At 39.2% G+C, this 21,633-nt stretch overlaps 1 protein-coding gene and 1 pseudogene across 4 annotated transcripts in view; both read right to left on the minus strand.

Moving 5' to 3' along the window:
• Positions 1 to 21,633, minus strand: part of Ppp1r12b (protein phosphatase 1 regulatory subunit 12B) — a 209,584-nt gene that overhangs the window by 22,905 nt on the left and 165,046 nt on the right. For all 4 annotated transcript variants that reach the window (XM_070041820.1, XM_070041818.1, XM_070041819.1 and 1 more), the window contains 3 exons: positions 7,548 to 7,564; positions 3,566 to 3,710; positions 2,405 to 2,509 (listed from right to left, as the gene is read on the minus strand). In XM_070041820.1, coding sequence (XP_069897921.1) covers positions 2,405 to 2,509; positions 3,566 to 3,710; positions 7,548 to 7,564 — 267 coding nt within the window. The remainder of the gene's footprint in view (positions 1 to 2,404; positions 2,510 to 3,565; positions 3,711 to 7,547; positions 7,565 to 21,633) is intronic.
• LOC138841235 (large ribosomal subunit protein eL28 pseudogene) lies at positions 1,918 to 2,294 on the minus strand (annotated as a pseudogene).

Genomic DNA, 21,633 nt, shown 5'->3' on the forward strand with positions numbered 1-21,633 from the left:
AACTGAAGAGTTGAGGGACAGCGCCCAAACCCAGAGTTCAGGCCCCATGACCAACAACAACAACAACAAAAAAAAGAGTTTGGATGTATCTTTTATGTAAAAACACTGAGTGTCCATGTGATAACTTCCTCCAAACAAACATGTGACACTTACAGGCCCTCCCTCCACTGTTCTATCAAACAAGTCCATTTTTGGTAAATTGAGAGTTTGTATAGCTACCATTTCTCCTGAATTTCAATGATTTGTGTTTGGCAAAACTAACTATATTCTGATACACCCAACAAGCAGTTGGCTCAGAGTAGATGCTGTTCCCCAGTGGTTGGGAAAGGCTGATTTGTTTCTAAGGTCTTTGGAGCATCTGCAGCTTGCTGCATATAACACAGGCTGGAGGAAAGGTCAAGAGCTTGTCAGAAGCTTCTGCTCGGGAGATGGGTAGCAAGTGGATTTGGGTCCTTCTTGTGACTCCTCACAGGGACTACTTAGCTTTCTGTAATAACAATTACAGCCCCATACTTATCTGTGAGAACCAGCATAAGGTCTTTTTTAACTGTTAGATAAATGGCATTATTCAGAATGAAAATCAGCCCGCTATCTTCTAATGCTCTCTTGAGAAGACATTTGCCTGCTTGGTAATACTGAGGAAATACTGAGGGGAAAAAAGATTTTAAAGGCTTATTTAGCCCAACTCCCTGCCTTATGGCAGCGTTATAATTGTGTTGTATTTTCCCCTTCCTTTGCTTGCTCCACAAAAATCTCTCTAAGTACAGCTGTTATCTATCTTTTACAGCTCAGATACTCCAGTATCCCATGTTTCACTACTACCTTTTGGCAGAAGAGGAGACCCTGGCCAAACTGACTGGCTGCTCTTAGGATAGACCATCCATTATGAGCCTAGCTAAGCCTTTCTCTGGAAAGTGTGAGAGTTTTGGCTGACTTGCTGGGACACATGCAGTTCTGTAGCCCTGTCTTCCAGGTGCTGATGTCCCCTCACTTATCCTAAGCCAGAAGGGCTACACAAGATATTCAGAGGGTAGTCTACCACCCCTTCCCTCATCAGATCCCATGTATCTGGAACTCTACAACTCTACGTTTTAGTCTTTGCTTTTGAATTATATCATGTTACCACATGAAGCAGCCACCTCTGTTTTTCATTTTGCACTCTCCTTGTAAAGAGTCATTTTACCTCAGTTCAGCTTTTGAAATTCTTAGTCTCTAGGCATTCCAGGAGGGCAATAACTCAATAGATTTCCTGTTAACTCTCCAATAACCTCAGATAGCACTGCTTCAGCTTTCAGCTGCAGGGCCCGTTTCACTCGTGATGAGGTCATTACCTCTAGCATACTCTCAAGCACCATCTAATGAAATCAGGCCTTGCCATGAAAGGAAGTGGTTTATCTGATCTTCCTGCCATTGGTTCCTAGAAGAGTGGGACCTAGGGGGTCTATTTTGTTCCAGGATGGAATCATTGCTTTGGAATCTAGTTCTGGGATCTAGGACTACCTCTGTCCCTGATGTGACCCAAGCAAACCACTTATTTGTCTTGGCCCTATCAGCTACCTCTCTGTACTAGTTATAGAGTCTTGTTACACCTTTCTAAGAGGTGGTATGCAGAGAAACTGAACGGAGAAACATGAATAAGTCAAGAGAAACTGTCTAGGGCTGACCTTGGAGTGCTGGATTATATTTTCTACTAAGAAAGGAATAGATAATAATATTAGCATTCAGCCTATCAGGAGTTGTTCACTAAACTCTCAGCTTTCAATTTTAAGTTAAACATTGGTTGAACTCTAACATTAAATTAGACTCAGAGGCTTTTTATCTCACTGTCATTGCAGAAGCAATTTTGATCTATCTCTTCTTTTTTATTTTATGGTTGAAGATTTTGTGACTACTTTATTCCTTTTGGTGGTGTGGGGCTCAGGAGCTCTTAGTGGGGCAGGTCTACTTCTTTACCACCACAGGCTTCTGGCTGCACAGGATGGCACTAGCTCTGCTGATGGCAGTCATGTGCAGATGGGGGCAGATCTTGTGCCTGATGCTGCCTGTGCATTCTTGTTGGTCTGCACGTAGGATGTATCTGGCTTCTGCTGACCAGATCTCTGCTTCATGACTACCACAACACCTTTGTTGCAGGCAGCAGGTTCCATGCCCACAGTCTTACAGTGGATCAGCCCCTTGTACCGGAAGAAATTGCCAGCCTTCAGGTTATTGGGCTCTGTGCTATAAGTTTGTTTGTTCCTCTTGATGAGGAAACTGGAGCGATTCCTTATGACTATCCATTGCAGAAGTGCAGATATGTTGGAGATGGAAAGAGCCTATCTCACATCTTGTCCCTTAGATTCCTAATCCACTTTGCCTCTTTATATCAGCCTCTGTCTCCCAGCTTTGTTCCCCTACCACTCACCTGGGCCATCTTCTCAAGCTTGGATTTTATATCTGACAGCTCTAGCTGGGCCTCCTGAAGTTTTGTTTTCAGTTTTTGGTTTTCAGTGAGGGCATTCTCATAGAGCTGTAAGAGGAAAGCAGAATCAGGTCACTGGAACTCCCAGCTGCAGCTGTAAGAATGCCTGGGCTCTATACCCAAGTCACCACTGGGAGTGAGTGGAAAAGATGAAGGAAATCTAGATAGGGAATAGGGCACATTCTTGCTGGCTTCTATAAGGCATGATCCCAGGAGCTGAACACAAATAAGATGTTCAGTAATGTTAATCTCTGAGAGAAAAATCCAGTCACTCACTTTCTCTTGTGGGGCATTTACATTGCTTAAAAGTGTGGCTTCAAGCTGAGGGACAGTGCCCAGGCCCAGAGTTCAGGCCCCACAACCGGACCAAAAAAAAAAAAAAAAAAAGTGTGGCTTCATTGTAATTGTAACCCCTCTGTACAGTATGTTCACAAAAAATAAAAAATAAAAAAATAAAAAAATAAAATAAAATAGAAAAAAAAGTGTGGCTTCATGTACAAAACATAATTACCTTTTTAAAAAACCGGTCTATATATACATACTGACTTTCATCAAATTCTGCTTAAGAATATCAACAAAGAAAAATTTCCTTAACCAAAAATGTTTTCTCCTGGTATCTCAAGCACAGGGGACATTTTCAAGGTCTAGCTAGGAAGCAACAAAGGAAATAAACTATAAAATGATTTAAATCTTCTCCAAGCTCAGATAGATGATTTTTTTAAAACTAACATCAAAAGGTATTTAGTTAATATTCCTAGAGCCTTATTAAAAGTGCATGTCTATTAAAAATAGCAGTCTACCCAATGATTTTCAGGGATCTACACAGACTAAACTATCTGACAATTCTTAATTTCTTAGTTTTTCCTATACCTCTAAATATCAAGGCATAATCCTACTGCAATAAAAAGAAAACAATATCCAAATGAGTCTTTTTTGAATGGGTATAGAGGTGAAGCAAACCAAGAAGTCTGCGAGGAATTGGTTGTTATTGAAGTGTCTTTTTTTCCCTTTCAAAACCATGCTGATTTTTTTTTACAGTGGAGGAAAAGTGAAAGGTTTATCTGCTGTGATAACCCATGGTCAGGAAACCGAAAAAGACCCTACTCTTTTATAATCCCTGTTGCTGTCCTCTTCCACCCGGCTGGTCAGGCTGGCCAGTCGGGCCTCTCGGGCTTCCCGACGAGCTCTTGCTGAGGCCCGGTCAGCGTAAGAATCGCTGGTTGTGGGGTTACTACCTCCCGATTCCAATCTGTGGGAGACATTAAAGATAAAAATTGATTTTGAGAAGTACATGGGTGTAGGGTACTTTCTGCTTTTCTAAGAAGTGTTTGAGAGTCCTGGCAAGAAGCAATGAAGAGCATTCCTTCTTTGAATCTCCCAGCCTGCATTCCTGGATCTCAAGGCTAAGCTGTACAAGTATGGAGCTTTGGGGAGGAAGGCCATCATTTGCCAAGAATGGAGCTTTCCTGAAAAATTGGTGGTTTGGACCCATGTGCTGACTTAAATCTTAAGAGCTTTTCAAATTAGTTTGGAGTTGAACAGCTTCCCTAATGAGTATGTTTTTAAAAGCAAAAGTTTCTTGGATCTCAGTGGCTCTTGGAAAATGATTATAACAAACTGTCAATGAATCAGAAACATGAGCGTTGAGACTGAGCTGGAGGCTGAATGGGGGAGGCATGCTGATCTACTTTCAATCGGTGTACTAATGGTGTACTAGAGTCCCTAACAGTCCACGGGTGTCATTCCAGTGCTAACACAGCTCATTTTTATCCTCTATTTCATATCAAGACTTGTGTCCGTAAATAGGATTTCTACATTAGCAACAGAGCTCTTAGAGTTGATGCGAGTTTTATTTCTATTATTGTTAAGTGTATTAGGGAAGAGTCTCTCAGCTGATTATCTGTTTAAAATATAAGACTATCATTTTCCGCACTGGTCCTTAACACTGGCTTGTATTTTCCTGGATTTTGCTCTGCTAACCAGAATGTGGAGCATATCTAAAGTGCTATGTACAAACCAGTCCTGAAGAACAATCTATCTCCAAACTGGGCTGGTTTGTAGCATTATAGCTGTAGCATTTGAATCTGATGTTTCTGTGGTAGCTATTGACAAGGTTGGGGTGATGAAGCAAGCATGAGGAGAGCCATGAAGATGAGGGCAGACAGGAGAAGAAAGGTAACTAGTGATTGTGGACACCAATGTCCCCTTTTTTCTTTTTTTTTTTCTTTTGGGTCCAGTCGTGGGGCCTTAACTCTGGGCCTGGGCGCTGTCCCTCAGCTTTTCAGCTCAAGGCTAGCGCTCTACCACTTGAGCCACAGCACTACTTCCGGCTTTTTTCTTATGTGGTGCTGAGGAATCAAACCCAGGGCCTCATGCATGCAAGGCATGCATGAGCCCTAATGTCCCCTTTTATAGAGATGTTAAGTCCTTCCTTCCTACCTACCTACATTCCCTATCTCCCTCCCTCACTTCTCACTTCCTTTTTTCTTGTTAATAGAAATTTCTATGTTGATTTTTTTCAAGTTTGTATAACATTATGTAGCACCAAAGTGTTTATCCCTATATTCTCTCATTCAAGAAATAGTCAGGGCAAGGAATGTGGCTTAGTGGTAGAGTGCTTGCCTAGCATGCATGAGAGATCCTGGGTTCTATTCTTTAGTACCACATAAACAAAAATAAATAAATAAAATTATTTTAAAAAATCACTACTAAGAGTTTAGTTCAGAGTAGGGGGCATAGTTCAAGTGGTAAAGCACTTATTTAGCAAGTCCAATACACTATGTTTAACATTTTACTACTACCAAAAAATAGCTTGGCTCATATACTTGCAAAATGTCAAACATTATGTTACAATATATACTTCCATAAATAAAATCAGGTAATACCTATGTTGTCTTATCCCTTCTTCCTCATACTTAACGTTATGATTATAAGCACCTAAATGTATAAATAAAAATAAATTTGGCTCATTAAAAAATAATAGAGCTGGATGTTGGTGGTTCACACCTGTAATCCTAGCTATTTAGGTGGCTGAGAGATCTGAGGACTGAGGTTTGAAGCCAGCCTGGACAGACAAATCTGAGAAGTGTGTGGCTCAAGTGGTAGAGCACCAGCCTTGAATGAAAAAACAAAGCAACAGTGAGAGGCCCTGAGTTCAAAACCCAGTACCAGCATTAAAAAAAAATGACAGCACAGTCCATTCCTGGTTGTTAATTACCTTTCAACTGACAAACACATATTTTTTCAAAATTCTCTGCTACCAGGACTATTACAATGAGCAGTATTGCCTATAAATCTTGGTGTTGTCCAACTTTTTATTAGAACAAATCTTAGAAATATAACTGTTTAATGAAGTGATAAATATATTTTAAGTGCTGATAGTATATGAAGGTATATAGATAGGTAGAGCCATATTGCCTTCCAGGGAGGGTTAATCCTTTTCAATAACAAATAAATTAGTTTCATCACTACTAATTTTAATGTTTTAAATATCTCTGGTTATTCATACTGTTTTTGAATTGCTTGTTCAATCCTTTGGCAAGTTGATGATCATTTTTTGCTATTGTAGAGGACTCTTCTACACAGTTGAACTTTTACAACAAGGTTATAAGTATTCTTTCCATATCACATTTTGTATCTGTCTCTAGTGCTTTTACTAGAAGAAAATTTAAATATTATGTAATTAAGTGTGACAATTTTTACCTTTATGGTACAATGCTTGGAAAGGCCTTTCCTATACAAAGATTATAAAATAATATTCCCTACTGTTTTTGTGGGAATTTGTTTTTCTTTTAATCAAGTTGCAATCCATTTGGAATGTTCCTTTTTGGGGAATGGTCATAGGCTGAAGGAAGGTGGTACCTCCCAAACAACTGTCTAAGTTATCACTTTTTTTTGTTGGTCATGGGGCTTGAACTCTGGGCCTGAGGACTGTCCCTCAGCTCTTCAGCTCAAGGCGAGTGCTCTACCACTTGAGCTACGGTGCCACTTCCAGTTTTCTGGTGGTTTACTGAGAGTCTCACGGACTTTCCTGCCTGGACTGGCTTTGAACTGTGATCCTCAGAGCTCAGCCTCCTGAGTAGCTAGGATTATAGGCGTGAGCCACCAGCACCGGCTAAGTTATCACTTTTGAGAAATTGTTCCCCTACTGAGATGAAATTTCATTTTATACATATGACTTTATGGGGGGTTATGGTATGTTTCTATCACTCTATTTTAAACTGTATCTCATTGTTGCTTTAATCACTGTAATTTTATAGCATATTTGAAGTTTGTAGAAGTCTCTTTTCACAAATGGCATCAAGCTGGATGCCAGGGGCTCACACCTGTAACCATAACACTCTGGAGGCTGAGATCTGGAAGACTGAGGGTCAAAGCCAGCTTAGCAGAAAAATGTGAAACTCCATCTCCAAAAAACCTAGTAAAAAGCCAGGATGGGGATGTGACTCAAGTAGTAGAGTACCAGCAGTTAAGTAAGCCAATGAAGAGTGTGAGGGTCCTGAGTTTAAGCGCTGGTAACAATATAACTACCCCCCAATACTGTTACATATCACCTTAGGTACATGGTATAGTGTTGGGTCCCCTATAAAATGAGAGCATTTAGCCACAATCTCAATGCAGGTTTGCACTCTGCAGTGGAGTCTTCCAGAACCACTGATTAAGGTGTCTCTTCTCTGTGTTGATTTTAGCATTCATATTTCTAAACAACATTCATTATGTTCTTTGGAAAGGATCTGTCTTCTCCAGTAGTTTTGTAAGGTAACTGTTATGGATGGGTCATATTCATGTTGTTTCCTTAGTGTTAAGCATAGTGCCATGTACTGGTGCATTAGGAAAATTAATCTACTGGACATATATTAGGTAAATTGGAAAGAGGAGAACCTGGGGACAGGAAGGTGAGTTGGAAGCAGATCCATTACTTTAGGCAAGTAATAAAAGTCTAAATTATGTGGAGGCTGTGGAAATGAAAATGAAGAAAAGTATGTGAGGAACATTACCAAACAATTATATAAAGCTAAATTCAATTAGACATATGTTCACTCACAAGTTAACATAAGCATGCACACAAACCAGGGAGAGTTCTTACCTAGAAAGTCTTTCATGCTAGAGAAAGGAGACAAAAACAAAAAAGAAAAGAAAACAGCATTAGTAAGGGACTGATTTTTGTTTCCAGTCATAATTGCACTTTTCAAATCAGATGTCTCACGTCACAGCTGGAGATGGAGATACAATTTAAGGAAAGCAATTCAACTGACTGCACAGAAGGCTACTTAGCTCTAACTTATACTTATTTGCATTCTATGACTGGCCAGATTCAAGGCTTTGGGGCCAGACTCTTTAAAATACGTGTCAGTAAAAAGCAAAATGATAAAAACTCTACCCTTACATCATCAGCAAACCAACCTTGTGTTCCAAGATGAATATCACTGACTTTCTATGTGACATTGAGCTTTTGTAAATCACAATATTTATCCTAATAATTTCCTTCAGTTTTCAATTCCTCCAAGCCTTTTCTGATTAAATAGTGTCATTTATGAATATTAAAACTCAGGACATTTCCTGTCTCACTCCTGTATCTATAGTAAAGGTAGAAGAGTGAGGAGTTAGGGGATGGAGTAGGGCAAGTATCATTCTAGTCCCTAGGATGGTAAGAAAAGAAAAAGGAAGTGCTCTGAAGTCTCAGAAGGAGTTTCACAGATGCAAATTATAAGCTGGTCACTGTAAATAAAGCAACAAAAGTGGTTATGTGTGTGTGCATTTTCCATTTATTTATTTGTGATCTTTAACCTCCTATCACTATTTTTTAAAAAGGACTGAAAAATAAGCATTCAAAATTTCTTTTTCCGAGGTGTTAATGGGGAACAACATGTTCAAGGACAGATAAAAGAAGAGAGAAACAAGCAGTCTGGTAATACAACCCTGGCCAATTGAACTTAGGGGTACTTGTGGTACTGCTTGATTAAAATATTAACCAATCCTTGGAAACCATTAGCTTGTCAGCCAACACAGCATGACAGCCTCACAGCTGTCCGTGTATGACAGAACCTATCAGGTGGCTTTTCCCCATGGAATTCCTCATTAAATTAGAAGTTATACTCATCAGAATGATCTCTACACTTTTTTTTTCTTTCAAAATGAACACATCCTAACTTAATCGTGGAGATTCTCTTTCAGTAGGTCTGGAATGAAGTCTTCCTGTATGTAATTCTTATGTATATCCCTGCACCAGGGATATACATGCTTTTAAACATGGAGACACATGTATTGAGATAAGAAGTGATTGAAAAAGTATGCGGTATATCCCTTATATTCTCATATACTTAGGAGTTCTTCAAGGATCCTGAAATAGAAATCTAGAATTCAGCAAAATTCTAGGACTTTTTATGTCCCACATTTATACATTTATATCTGATCCCCCAGTAGTTATATGCATATCTCACACTGTGAATGACTGTCTTCAACAATCTAAAGTTGTTGTTTTTTTCTACTTGAACCTTTTGTCTGATTTGGTTGCTGTTTCAGTCCTAGGGTTTCAACTCAGGGTCTGGGCACTGTCCCTGAGGGTTTTTTCCTCAAAGCTAGCAAGGCTCTATCACTTGATTCACAGATCCACTTCTGGTTTTTCAGTGGTTTAATTGGAGCTAAGAATCTCTTGAGTTTTTCTACCTTGGAGGGCTTCAAACCAAGAATCTCAAATCTCAGCCTCCTGAGTAGCTAGGATTATATAGGTGTGAGCCACCAGCACCTGGCTGAAGTATTTTTTTAATGACTCAATAATTACTTTATATATAAACAATGTTCCAAGAGTATCCATAAAACTCAGAAGCTAGGCTGTTGGTTGGTTATGTTTACTCACTTAGCTTTGGGATCAGATTATCCTTAGAGCATCTATGTGAGTTAAAATTCATAGACTAAGAAAAAACAGTAATTTATGAGAAGCCAAATAATTGAACTCCATACTGGTAAATGTCATGAGGCTACTGTACTTAAAGTGCCCATTGTGTGCAGTTTTGTAGGGAGGTGCAGAAGAAAAGCTCAACTAGCTGCATGGCAAGCCAAGAAGGCACCATGAATGTGGTTAATGGGCTGGTTTGCAGTACCACATGGAGAACAGGGAGTTAGGTGTAGCTCCCAGTAAGAGGCTTCCAGAAAGAAATGAGTTCCGACAAGATGATGTTGAGAAATACACACACACACACACACACACACACACACACAGACTCACACACACACACACACACACACACACACACACACACAGACTCACACACACATGTGCACATGTGTATACAAACATACTGTTATGAAGAGTTCTCCAAAATATCCTTAACTAATGTAAGTCTACTATCATACTTTTACTATCTTACTGCCCACCGGACCAGAAACATGGTACTCAATAAACTGACCTGATCTGAATTGTTTCCATTTCTGAGTATGATGGCTTTGGGGCTCTGAGTTCTAACTTTCAGTCTGGCATTTCTGGCCACAAGATCTTGTCCTTGTCAAGTTACTACCTACTCTAATTTAAGACTTAATGGTGTTAATGATGAGGCCATAAACTCAAACTGTCAGTCTCTTCCTCTTCTCTCCATTTTCAGTTGTAAGCATATTATGCTGGTGTTGATAACTTAGTACCTTTGATCCAGGAAACTGAGTTTACATGCTATCAAATGAAACAATTTAGGAAACTATGAATTTTTTCTCATTGCTTCTGAGCAGAACAGTCTTGACAATTTATCTAAACTTTCTGGACAGCCACCCTAAAGGGTGGACTTTTCATATTTTCTCTGAGATATGAAAAATTAACTCATTTATGTTTTTAAATTAAATTTTATTTTTGCCAGTCCCATGGCTTAAACTCAGTGCCTGGGCACTGTTCCTCGAGCTTCTTTTGCTCAAGGTAAGTACTCTACCACTTGAGCCATAGTGCTACTTCCAGCTTTTTTTTTTTTTTTTTTGGGTCCATTGTGGGGCTTGAACTCTGGGCTTGGACACTATCCCTCAGCTCTTCAGCTCAAGGCAAGCACTCTACCACTTGAGCCACAGAGCCACTTCCAGTTTTCTGGGGGGGGGTTATTAAAGATAAGAGTCTCACGGACTTTTCTGCTTGGGCTGGCTTTGAATCGTGATCCTCAGATTTCAGCCTCTTGAGTAGCTAGGATTACAGGCGTGAGCCACTGGTGTCCGGCTACTTCCAGCCGGACTCTTTTTTTTTTTTTTTTTAAAAGAGTAGTTTATAAGGGTCTCACAAATTTCCCTGCCTGGGCTGGATTGGAACAACAGTCCTCAGATCTCAGCCTCCCTAGTAGCTAGGTTTACAGGTTTAAGCCACTGATGCCTAGCTTAATTTTCAATTATTTATTTTTCTTTGGATGGCAGTACGTTTTAACTCAAAGACTCATACTTGCTCTACCATTTGAGCCATACTTGCAGCCCTAAAAATTATCCTTTAATAATCAGGCTGGTATACTTTGGATTTTCTTTTCTTTACCCTCCTGAAACACAAGCCCATTTCTGCACAGCATGCACAAACCAAGGCCTGATTACCTTTCTCACAATTAGGTCTGTTAATTGCATTTGTTTTTCCTGAAATATGTGACCTTGTTTGACAATATCTCCTCCTCAGTTTCTTCTTTGTAAATGTTCTATTTGTTGGGTAATTTTAACCATATCTTCAGCTGTAAAATTTTGCTACGTAGACTAGTCCAGTTATCTCAGTAGTAAAGAAACAAACATTAAGATTTTTACTGGGTACTAATCTTAGCAATCAAAGCATGCTAATCATTTATTACCCATTTTCATTTAGAACATGCTAAAAGCATAATGAAACTGTATGTCCTATGATTACACATAGAAAAGTTTTCAGAAATGTGTGACGTACTGTACAGTACACAGCACAGCCTCCCCTGAGGAGGCTGTAAACTACAAACACTTATCACCAGAACACACAGAAACTAGGTGAGAACTACCAAGCAGCAACCAGAGAGCGATCATGGACGGGGTGAGGGTGGGCGTTCCTGGATTATGAAAACATAAGATTCCACAGTGCTTCAATTACTCTTTCCACTGAGAACAAGAAAGGTAATGCAAAGGGTGCTTAGACTAGTTCTTGCCCCTGTATTGGTTTTTTGTAGGTGTTTGCTAGAGCCAGTCATCTAACTAGTTAGCCTGCCTGGACTAAAAGTGTTTTAGATGTTAAGATTCTCTATTGTCAATTTCTTCTTTTCTAAAAATGTATAGAGTATGAGTGATCCAATAAAAAGGCAGCAGACACTTTACCTAGATCTAGAGAACAGGGACTATTTTCATGTTAATCTTCACTTTCTTCACCTCCCCCTCAAGTTTCTGACTCTGGAGCTACATGGGCTCCTTTTTATTTTTTAGTTATTATTGCCTTCAAGGGCTAGCTTTAGCAACATCCTGGGAAGGTCAACCCAACCAATTAGAAAGAGTACTTAAGCCTCCTAAAACCTCAAACATTAGTCAAATTTGGATGCAGAGAGGTTAACACAATTATATCAGTATAAGTATAATAAGTATTATTTCAGAATGGAAGAAGACTGATTTCTGAAGGAGATACTGTTCTCACAGGAAAGGAAAAGAAATGGTTTCCTTTAAACTTATAGCCTGAAAAGAATATTATTATGAGCTGCAAGGTAAGATAGCTTAAAAATACACAGAATTTAGTGTTTAGTTTTCCTGCTTTTGATAAAATGTCTTAGGTTTTTAGATCATATTTCCTGATTTTAATGGATAGAATCCTTCTAGAAACTACTATTTTTCTTTGCTTCTCAATACCTAGATAATTAAGGTTTGATGAAAAATATTGGTTAGATTTAAGAAGAAAGGTTTTGGTTTTGGGGTAAGAGGCTGATTAGTGAAGGAATTCTAACACCAAATTTTCCTTTTCATTTTACTGTCACTTGAACTAAGCACACTTCATCTGTTAGGCTCACATGGTTTCTCCATCTAGAAAGCTGACTGCCAATCCTACGGGGAATAACCTAGTAAATCTAGAGAAAAGATGGAATAGTAGTTTGCCTAAATGGTCTTAGGAGGTACAGTGAGCTAAGAAGTGACATAGAAAAGGCAAACAGAACCAAAACCAGGGAAATGAGCACTGAAGGTACTCCCAGAGTAGAGGACACCAAAAGGTCAGAATAGAGGGCAGGACAAAAGGAAAGGCCTAGACCACAAGGTCAAGTCATCTCAGTCAATCTCTGATGCTTTGGACACTGGGAACATGGGCTTCTCTTGGCTATGTTCTTCTATCTTTCCTTCTCTGAATATTTTAAAACAGAACAGAAGGCAGGAGCTGGTGGCTCACACCTGCAATCTTAGCTACTCAGGAGGCTGAGATCTGAAGATGCCGGTTCAAAGCCAGCTTAGGCAGGAATGTCTGTGAGACTCTTATCTTCAATTATCCACCAGAAAACCAGCAGTGGTGCTATGGCTCAAAGTGGTTGAAGGTTAGCTTTGAGCAAAAAGTGAGTTCAGAAACAGTGCCCAGGCCCTGAGTACAAGCCCCAGGATCAACCAAAAAAAACAACAAACAGGGCTGGGAATGTGGCTTAGTGGTATACTGCTTGCCTGGCATGCATTAAGCCCTGGGTTTGATTCCTCAGTACCACATAAACAGAAAAGCCAGCAGTGGTGCTGTGGCTCAAGTGATAGAGTGCTAGCCTTGAGCAAAAGAAAACTCAGGGACAGTGCCCGGGCCCTGAATTTAAGCCCAGGACTGGTGCAAAAAAAACAAAAACAAAAAACAAAAAACAAAACAAGTAAAAACAGAACAGTACTTTAAGTCTACTCAGCAGACTATTCTTAGTCTACTTTTTAGATTTGCATAGTTTATTTCCACATAATGGAAAATAGTTTAGAAAAAGCACAAGTTTTCTATCCAGTTTTCAGATTAACACACAAATAAATGTATTATTGTCACATACTTTAACCAGGAAGCCTTAGAAAGAATGTATTTTTCCCTTTTTGTGTGGTGGTGGTAGTACTGGGGATTGAATTCAGGGTCTTGTACTTGCAAGGCAAGTGATCTACCATCTGGGCCAAACCTCCAGTCTCTAGAAGGAGCTCAAATGTTTTTGTTAAAGATCATTTTGCTCTGCATTCCACTGAAGACAAATAAATGATGGCCATTAAGATAGGACTCTCTAGTGTATCCAAACTACAAAAAAAAAAAAAAAGAAAAAAAGAAAACTGTTCAGAAGAATTACTTCCATAGGTTTAATGGCTCAAGTGGGGGCAAATGATATTGTGAATGATACCCTGTAGCAGAAGAGATTAAAAGCTGTTTGAAAATCAACATGAATCCAGAGTTGAGGTAAAAAGAGTATTTAGCTAGACAGAACATGGTTTAAAAACAGCCTCCAACTTAAGAAGCAGACTCTTTCCTTTTATACCTCTTGAAATACTCCTATAATAATCTCATTGTTCAGGCCTGCTTCTAATAAAAGAGTGAGACTCACCATTAATTCAAATGGCAATCCTTGAAAGGGACAGAAACCAGGAGGTTTTGATTTGTGAAATGACAAGGGCCTCTCTAAACACCAGAGGTTGGCTTAGAAAATCCACACAAAAGCTTTTAACTTAAAAGTTATCAGGAGTTCACGAAGGTACATAATCAAAACCAAACTCATTCTACCAAATTTAAAATAAAATTGTAGCTCTGGAAAGCTGGGCCCAAGGGAAAGGAATGAGACCAAGTCACATGTTTATTGCCAAGACTGAAACTGGTTTAACTCATGTTCCTTTGGAGTCAGGGCCTGACCCCACAGTGATGGGGAAAAAAATCTCCTATTTACATATTCCAAATGAAGGACAAGCAGAAGAACATTTTATATCATGTTCTTGTGCACTAGCTAAGCCAGGGGAAATGAACTGAGCTATTCTGGGATGGTCTATAGAGAGCCAGCCTTCCTTTCCAGAGTTCTCAAATTAATGGCCAATGATGAGCAAGTAAATAGGAGTAAGGCTGCAGCTAGAGCCCTTCAGACTTTTGCAGCTCCTACAAACCTAATCACTACCTAAACTTCCTGTAAAATAATATAATTTTATAATTTCGTAATTTAAGAATCATTCTTGTTTCAGAATGAAAATATTTCTAGCCCCTCTACCTTAGGAAGGATGTTCTTCATAACTCAAGTGAGTGGGACTTAAAAAAGATTTGAAATAAGAGGAGTGGTATATTTGTAGCATTTTTTTTTATTGTTTGTTTTTTGCAGGTCCTGGGGCTTGAATTCAGGGCCTGGGAGCTGTCTCTGAGCCTCTTTGTGCTCAACTAGTGCTCTATCATTTGAATCACAGTGCCACTTCTGTTTTTTTTTTTTTTAACATATATTTTTATTGTGAAAATACTGTACAGAGGGGTTACAATTACATGGGTAAGATAATGAGTACATTTCTTATCAAGCATTGTAGCCTCCTGCTTTGTTTCCCCTTCCCATCCCTTCGTATCTCTTCCCCCCACCAAAGTTGTAAAGTTCATTTTTCGACATAATGATTTGTACATCTCATTGTTGCAATGGGTCCTCCTGTATCCCTGTTTTAACAATTTGTTTTTTCCCTTCCCCTCCACATATACCAACATCATATATAGTGAAAACAGGGGTTATACCATGGGGGAGGGACATACAAGGCAACAAAGACATAATCTTATAAATATGTTAGAAACAATCGCATGAAAGATCTCTCTTTTGCCACTTCTGTTTTTTTTCTGAGTAGTTCACTGGAGATCAGAGTATCATGGACTTTCCTGTCTGGGCTGGTTTTGAACTGAGATTCTCGGATCTCAGCCTTTTGAGTAGCTAGGATTATAGGCATGAGTCACTGGTACCCAGCTACACCTGTAGCTTTTTTTTTCCCTGGTCCTGGGGCCTGAACTCAGGGCCTCGGTGCTGTCCCTGAGCCTTATTGTGCTCAAGGTATTAATGCTTACCATGTGAGTCACAGTGCCACTTTCAGCTTTTTTGAGTTTATTGGAGATAAAAGTCATATGGGGACTTTTCTGACTGGGTTGGCTTCGAACTGTGATACTCATATCTCAGCCTCCTGAATAGTCAGGATTACAGGTGTGAAACACCAGCACCTGACTCCTGTAGCTTTTAAGTGGATCTAATCTTACACAAGAAGGGGCCTTGCTAGGGTCACAGTTACCCCAAAGTGCTACTCTGCTCTGAAAGATTAAAAACTGCAATGTTCTTTGAGTCTTCAGATACATAAGGATGGATTTAGGGAGGTAAAATTGCTTTCTAGAGCAAACAGGTATATTAAAATGTAAACTGCTGGGGCAGGAAATGCTTTTGTATTTTATTTGCTCTTTCTTGGGGATGTGTGTGTGTGTGCAGGGTCCTTCAGATAAGAAAAACCTCAGAAATTCAGAACATGCTATAATAGATTCTGATTTGAAGCATATTTATGTGCTAGTTGTTTAAATTTATTTACAAAGTAAATTAACATCTCCCTCTCCCTTTCCCGGTCAGTCATGGGGCTTGAACTCTGGGCCCGGGCGCTGTCAATCAGCTCTTCAGCTCAAGGCTAACACTCTACCACTTGAGCTACAACACCACTTTCCCGTTTTCTGGTGGTTTATTGGAGATAAGAGTGCCTAGGCTGGCTTTGAACTGCAATCCTCAGATCTCAGCCTCTTGAGTACCTAGGATTACAGGTGTGAGCCTCCAGCGCCTGGCTAAGATTTTCCTCTTTTAAATAAGTTTCTGTGTTCTCATCTTCCTCTCTAAATCAGATCCAACAGTCAAGAGATATTGGCAAAAACTCAGGAGCTATTTCAAAAGGGACAATAATTTTACTGGAGCAGCTATACATCTCACTGGTTAATATCCAGGCTCTGGACCTAGACCTAGACAGCTGGCTGCAATATTACTAGTTATGAGATATTAGATAATTGCCAGGTTCTCTCTGCCAATGTTCTTATAGGTAAAATGGGGATTAATGCATAAAATTTATTGAGAACATTAAGTAAAGTAATAAATGTAAGTGCTTGGTACAACACTGGCAGAGGAAATGTTCTACAAGTGTTAGCCATTGATGTTGGTAAAGTTTTCCCTGATTTTTCATTTTCTTTCTTGTGGTCCCTTTTTCTTTCTTTTGGTCCCTTTGTTCTCCCAGTGCTTGCTGGATACAAGAGGAATTAGGCTCAAATAAATTTTTTAGCACTCAAGTACAGGGTTTTGTTTGCAGATTTTGATTATCCAGGCTAAACTTATCCTATCTAACCTACAGACATATAAGCTCATTATTTAACTGTCTAGATGGTATATAGTCTCCCTAGATAAATTCTTTCCAACCATTTGAAGTCGACTTTGGACACAAAGATTTTTCTTATTTTAAATGACTTAATATATGTTCATTTATTTTACATTTAACATCATATATCTAAAATACTTACCTTTTCATATAAAACAACTTGAAAATTGTTACTTACTATTTCACATACAATTCCTATATGAAAATGTTGTTTACATAATGAACCATAAAGAGTTAAAGTTGAGACACACATTCAGTAGTTAGTTCTACCTCTGATAGAACTCCCTGCATCTTGTAACCACAGAGGGTTTCTGGATTTGAGACTCTAATGATGAGAACTAAGACTTCAGCTGTAGATAGTCACCACCTACTGCATAATAAGCAGGCAAAAACAGAACCAAAGAGGAGCTGAGAAATAACAGAAGACCAACTCCAATCATTTCCCTTTGACCTTCAGGGTATAACTAGTTGTCAGCTCACTGAAACATTATGGAATTTGGGCAGGGGAACAAATCAAGCCAGTGCTCCATACTCTGGGAAAAATTTCAAATTTAAGGAAAAAAAATCTCTGGTCACACAATCTGACTGGGAAGAGAAAAACTAGAACTTAACCTCAAAGTTAACCAATTGACCCTAAACTAACTTCCTCAATTTCTAGATCTTTTGAGAACTGAAGATGATTGCTGCAATAGAAAGTTGACAATACCCCCAAAGATGTAAGTGGTTCCAGTGGTAGCTGGAAAGGAAAAAGCCTTTGGAGAAGTATTTGGAGAAGTATCAGCACATCTCTGCCTGCTCTTTGCTACTCTTCCTGGTTCATTCTCAGCCCTTTTGTCTTAGCGTATCTACTCTTTAGGCAAGCTCACCATTTCCACAGTTTAAAAAAAAAAAATCAATCCTTTCAGCCTATAACTTTCTCCTGAGCTTCAGATCAACTACAAGTTGAATATCCCTTATCTGAAATGTGTGGAAACATAAGTATCTTAGATCTTGGAATATCTGCATACACATAATGAGATATATCTTAAAGATGAGACTGAGATAAAAGTAGAAAATCCATTTGTTTCATACATACCTTACACACACACAACCAGACATAATTAATTAAACCTATCTAAAAGTGAAAAAAAACATTTCCCTACTCAATATGGTTTTGCCTATTGTGTTTGGAAAGTAACTTTTCACTTAATCTTTTTTTTTTTTTTTTTTTTTTTTTTTTTGTCGGTCCTGGGGCTTGAACTCTGGGCCTGGACGCTGTCCCTCAGCTCTTCAGCTCAAGGCGAGCGCTCTACCACTTGAGCTATAGCGGCACTTCCGGTTTTCTGGTGGTTTTTATTGGAGATAGGAGTCTCACAGTCTCTCCTGCCCGGGCTGGCTTTGAACCGCGATCCTCAGATCTCAGCCTCCTGAGTAGCTAGGATTACAGGCGTGAGCCACCGGCGCCCGGCTTTTCACTTAATCTTTTAACCTTATCACTTAAACTAGACATTCATCTTTGACTCTGTCCTTCAGTGGTTCTTTCATTCTGGCTCCCATTCTATCAGTCTCCATGTCTTGTTAGGCTTATCTGCTAAATAACTGAATGTTTCTCTGCATTATCTGGAGAATGTCCTATTCATGTCTCATCTAAAATATTGCAAACAGGAGCCCAGTGACCTGTACACTTCCCGACCCACTCTCTAACTTTTGGCCTTCACAGTGGCCAGAGTTATTTCCTTACAATGCACCTCCAACCACAACTATACATACATACATACATACATACATACATACATACATATCTACATATCTACATATATATAGATATATACATACACACATACATACACACACACACACACACATTTGTTTTTGTTTTTGTTTTTGGTCATGGGGCTTGAACTCTGGACCTGGGCACTGTCCCTCAGCTCTTCAGCTCAAGGCTAGCACTCTACCACTAGAGCCACAGCACTACTTCTGGTTTTCTGGAGGTTTATTGGAGATAAGAATCTCATGGACTTTCCTGCCCTGGCTGGCTTTGAACCATGATCCTCAGATCTCAGTCTCCTGAGTAGCTAGGATTACAAGCATGAGCCACTGGCTCCTGGCTCACAACCATACTTAAATCTTCAATACTTTATCCACAGAATATCTCCGCAAATCCTCAGAATGACAAGCTAAGCTCCATATGACGTGGTCTCTGCTAAGTCTCCAGACTTATTTCCCATTATACTTCTAAATGTATCTTTTGTTTGAGTTACACTGATCTGTAGCTCTCAAAATAATGCCATACTTTTTCATATATTTTCTGCCTCTATTAGTGCTATCTTCTTCTTTGCCCATCTAGTTGTTGTTATTCTGTATATATGAGGTTAATACATTTACCTCTGAGTTTCTATAATACTCAGTATATATACATATATATATATATATATATGTCTTTATTAGAAAATTCACTTTCCTGTGTTGTAATTCATTTAGGACCTCTAGTGTCTAATATAGAGGCTATTATATAGCAGATGCTCATGCAATGCTAATTGTGGGAAGATTCAAAATTGGGTAATTTGGCTGGGTATGCTGGTCTATTCCCGATATGCTAATTCTATAGGAGGTTGAGGCAGAAGGATTACTTGAGACCACAAGTTTGAGAATGATCTGGTAACATTTTAAGCTTTGTATTAGGCAAAGCAAAACAAGCAAAGCAGGGAGCCATAATACCCACTTATCACAGAATCAGAAAATTAAGAGTGGTAAGGGCAAGACAGAGCTTGCAGGAGAGGAGCTTGTGCCTTCCAAACTCCAAGTCTCTGTGGTCAACAAATCAGTCTTTAGATGCCACTTCATCTCACTCTCTGAAGGCCATTGAGTTAAAGAAGTCAGGTTCTAGCTAGAATTAATGTAATGGCTCCTAATAGTGATCTTTAGTCCTATAGATCTTCTATCGTGGCTTGGAAGACTTGGACTGAAGAATGATTGCTTATTGACTTTTCTTGATTGGACTAAAACAAACAAACAGAATACATTAGTGGATTTTAATTAGGCAGAAAAAATGGTTAACAGATTGCACAGTAATTAGCACTGTTCACCCAGACAAATGTTTCTTATTCTAGAACAACAAATTATGAAGTAGAGTAAAAATGGCCTCCAGATTACTAGTGTCCCAGATGTATTACAGGTAAAAAGGACAAGATGAGATGTACAGAAGTAATTGGTGCTTGTCAGAGGTGGTCACAAAGCACCTCTGAAGAATGATGATCAACACTGAAGGTTTGTAAAGCAAAGAGGCAGAAGGCTCTGGTGAGAACCAGAGTTCCTATATAGATAAGCTCTCAGGAAAGTTGCAAGCTTTTGTCATGCACTTAACTACCAGATGTACTGATTAGTTAGTAAGACTGATTATACAACAAAGCAAGTTGAATAACTGTTCCATTTGTGTACATTAATGGAAGAGTGAGAAACATTATTGTCTAAAATATTTTCTCTTGAGATGTTAGGCCTGAAGGAATCCATGTGAAATGGGGAAAATGCTACTGACCTTGGTTTATAAAAGAAGCTCAAATCCTAGGATCACAAATGCACATTCAGTGAAAATCTGCCTAACTAAAAGATTCCCATGGTTTAGAAGATGATAGATTAATTTGGACACTCTTTACTACTGATTTTCTTCACATCTATCTTATATTTGTTTCCTTTGTATATATCTTATGTCACTGTACATAATTTGTTTTTACTCAGGGTCTCATTATGTATCCCAGGTAGACTTTGCAGTTGCCATGTAGGCTGAGGCTGGCCTTGAGCTAGCAATTCAATTCTCCTGTCTCAGTACCCTGAGATCTCAGATTATAGATTACAATATGCACTACTGTGATTTGCACGAAGTTTATTTTTAGTTAGCAAGTAATTTGAGAATACCGACTAATGGGTCATGCCTTTAGGAAGATTTAAAATGCTAAACCACCTGCTAGGGACTGGTGACCTCTGTCTGTGTTCCTGGCTACTTAGAAGGCTGAGATCTGAGGAGTATAGTTTGAATCCAGTGTAGGCAATAAAGTCTATGAGACTCTGGTCTCCAATAAACCTACCAAGAAAAAAAACAAAGCTGGAAGTAGCACTGTGGCAGAGTACTAGCCTTGAGCAAAAGAAGCTCTGGGACAGTGTCCAGGCTCTGAGTTCAAACTTCAGGACTTGCGCGCGCGCGCACGCACACACACACACACACACACACACACACACACACACACTGTGATACAAATAATACAAATAACTACCTAAATACACTAGTTCCTTAGCCATAAAGTTTAATATTATATACAGTGGATTAAAAGGTAAGAGCTAGGGTGTTTTGGTAGACTGTAGTTCAGAATTCTTTTCATGTTAGAAAATTACCGTCAAAAGAAAAGTTTTCTAAGTGTGTGTACCACGCATTTCGTGTTTCAGTAGTTTCACGGTGAGAGAAGAAGCTTTAGATTCTCACAAAGAACTTCCTACCTAGTGTAGCTCCCATTGGAAATGAGAGTCAATCTGGAAGTTGTTCTTTTTTTTTGTAACAAATCAGAAGTACTTTTCCTTTCGAAATTCCCAGTCTTTAGAGACAAAGAGATATTGAATTAATGTGAAAGTAGTATATATTTTTAAATTATTTATTTATTTATTTATTTATGGGTCCGGTTGTGGGCCTGAACTCTGGGCCTGGGCGCTGTCCCTCAGCTCTTCAGCTCAAGGCTAGTGCTCTACCACTTGAGCCACAGAGCCACTTCCGGCTTTTTTCCTGCTTATGTGGTGCTGAGGAATCGAACCCAGGGCCTCATGCATGCAAGGCAAGCGCTCTACCACTAAGCCACCTTCCCAGCCTGAAAGTAGTTTAAAAGGCAAAAAGATGCTGCTAGTTAAGTGTTTTGTTATTCATTATTCCACAG

This window comes from Dipodomys merriami, unplaced genomic scaffold (assembly GCF_024711535.1).
Source record: "Dipodomys merriami isolate MVZ:Mamm:240054 unplaced genomic scaffold, mDipMer1.0.p SCAF_31, whole genome shotgun sequence".
NCBI classification, from domain to species: Eukaryota; Metazoa; Chordata; class Mammalia; order Rodentia; family Heteromyidae; genus Dipodomys; species Dipodomys merriami.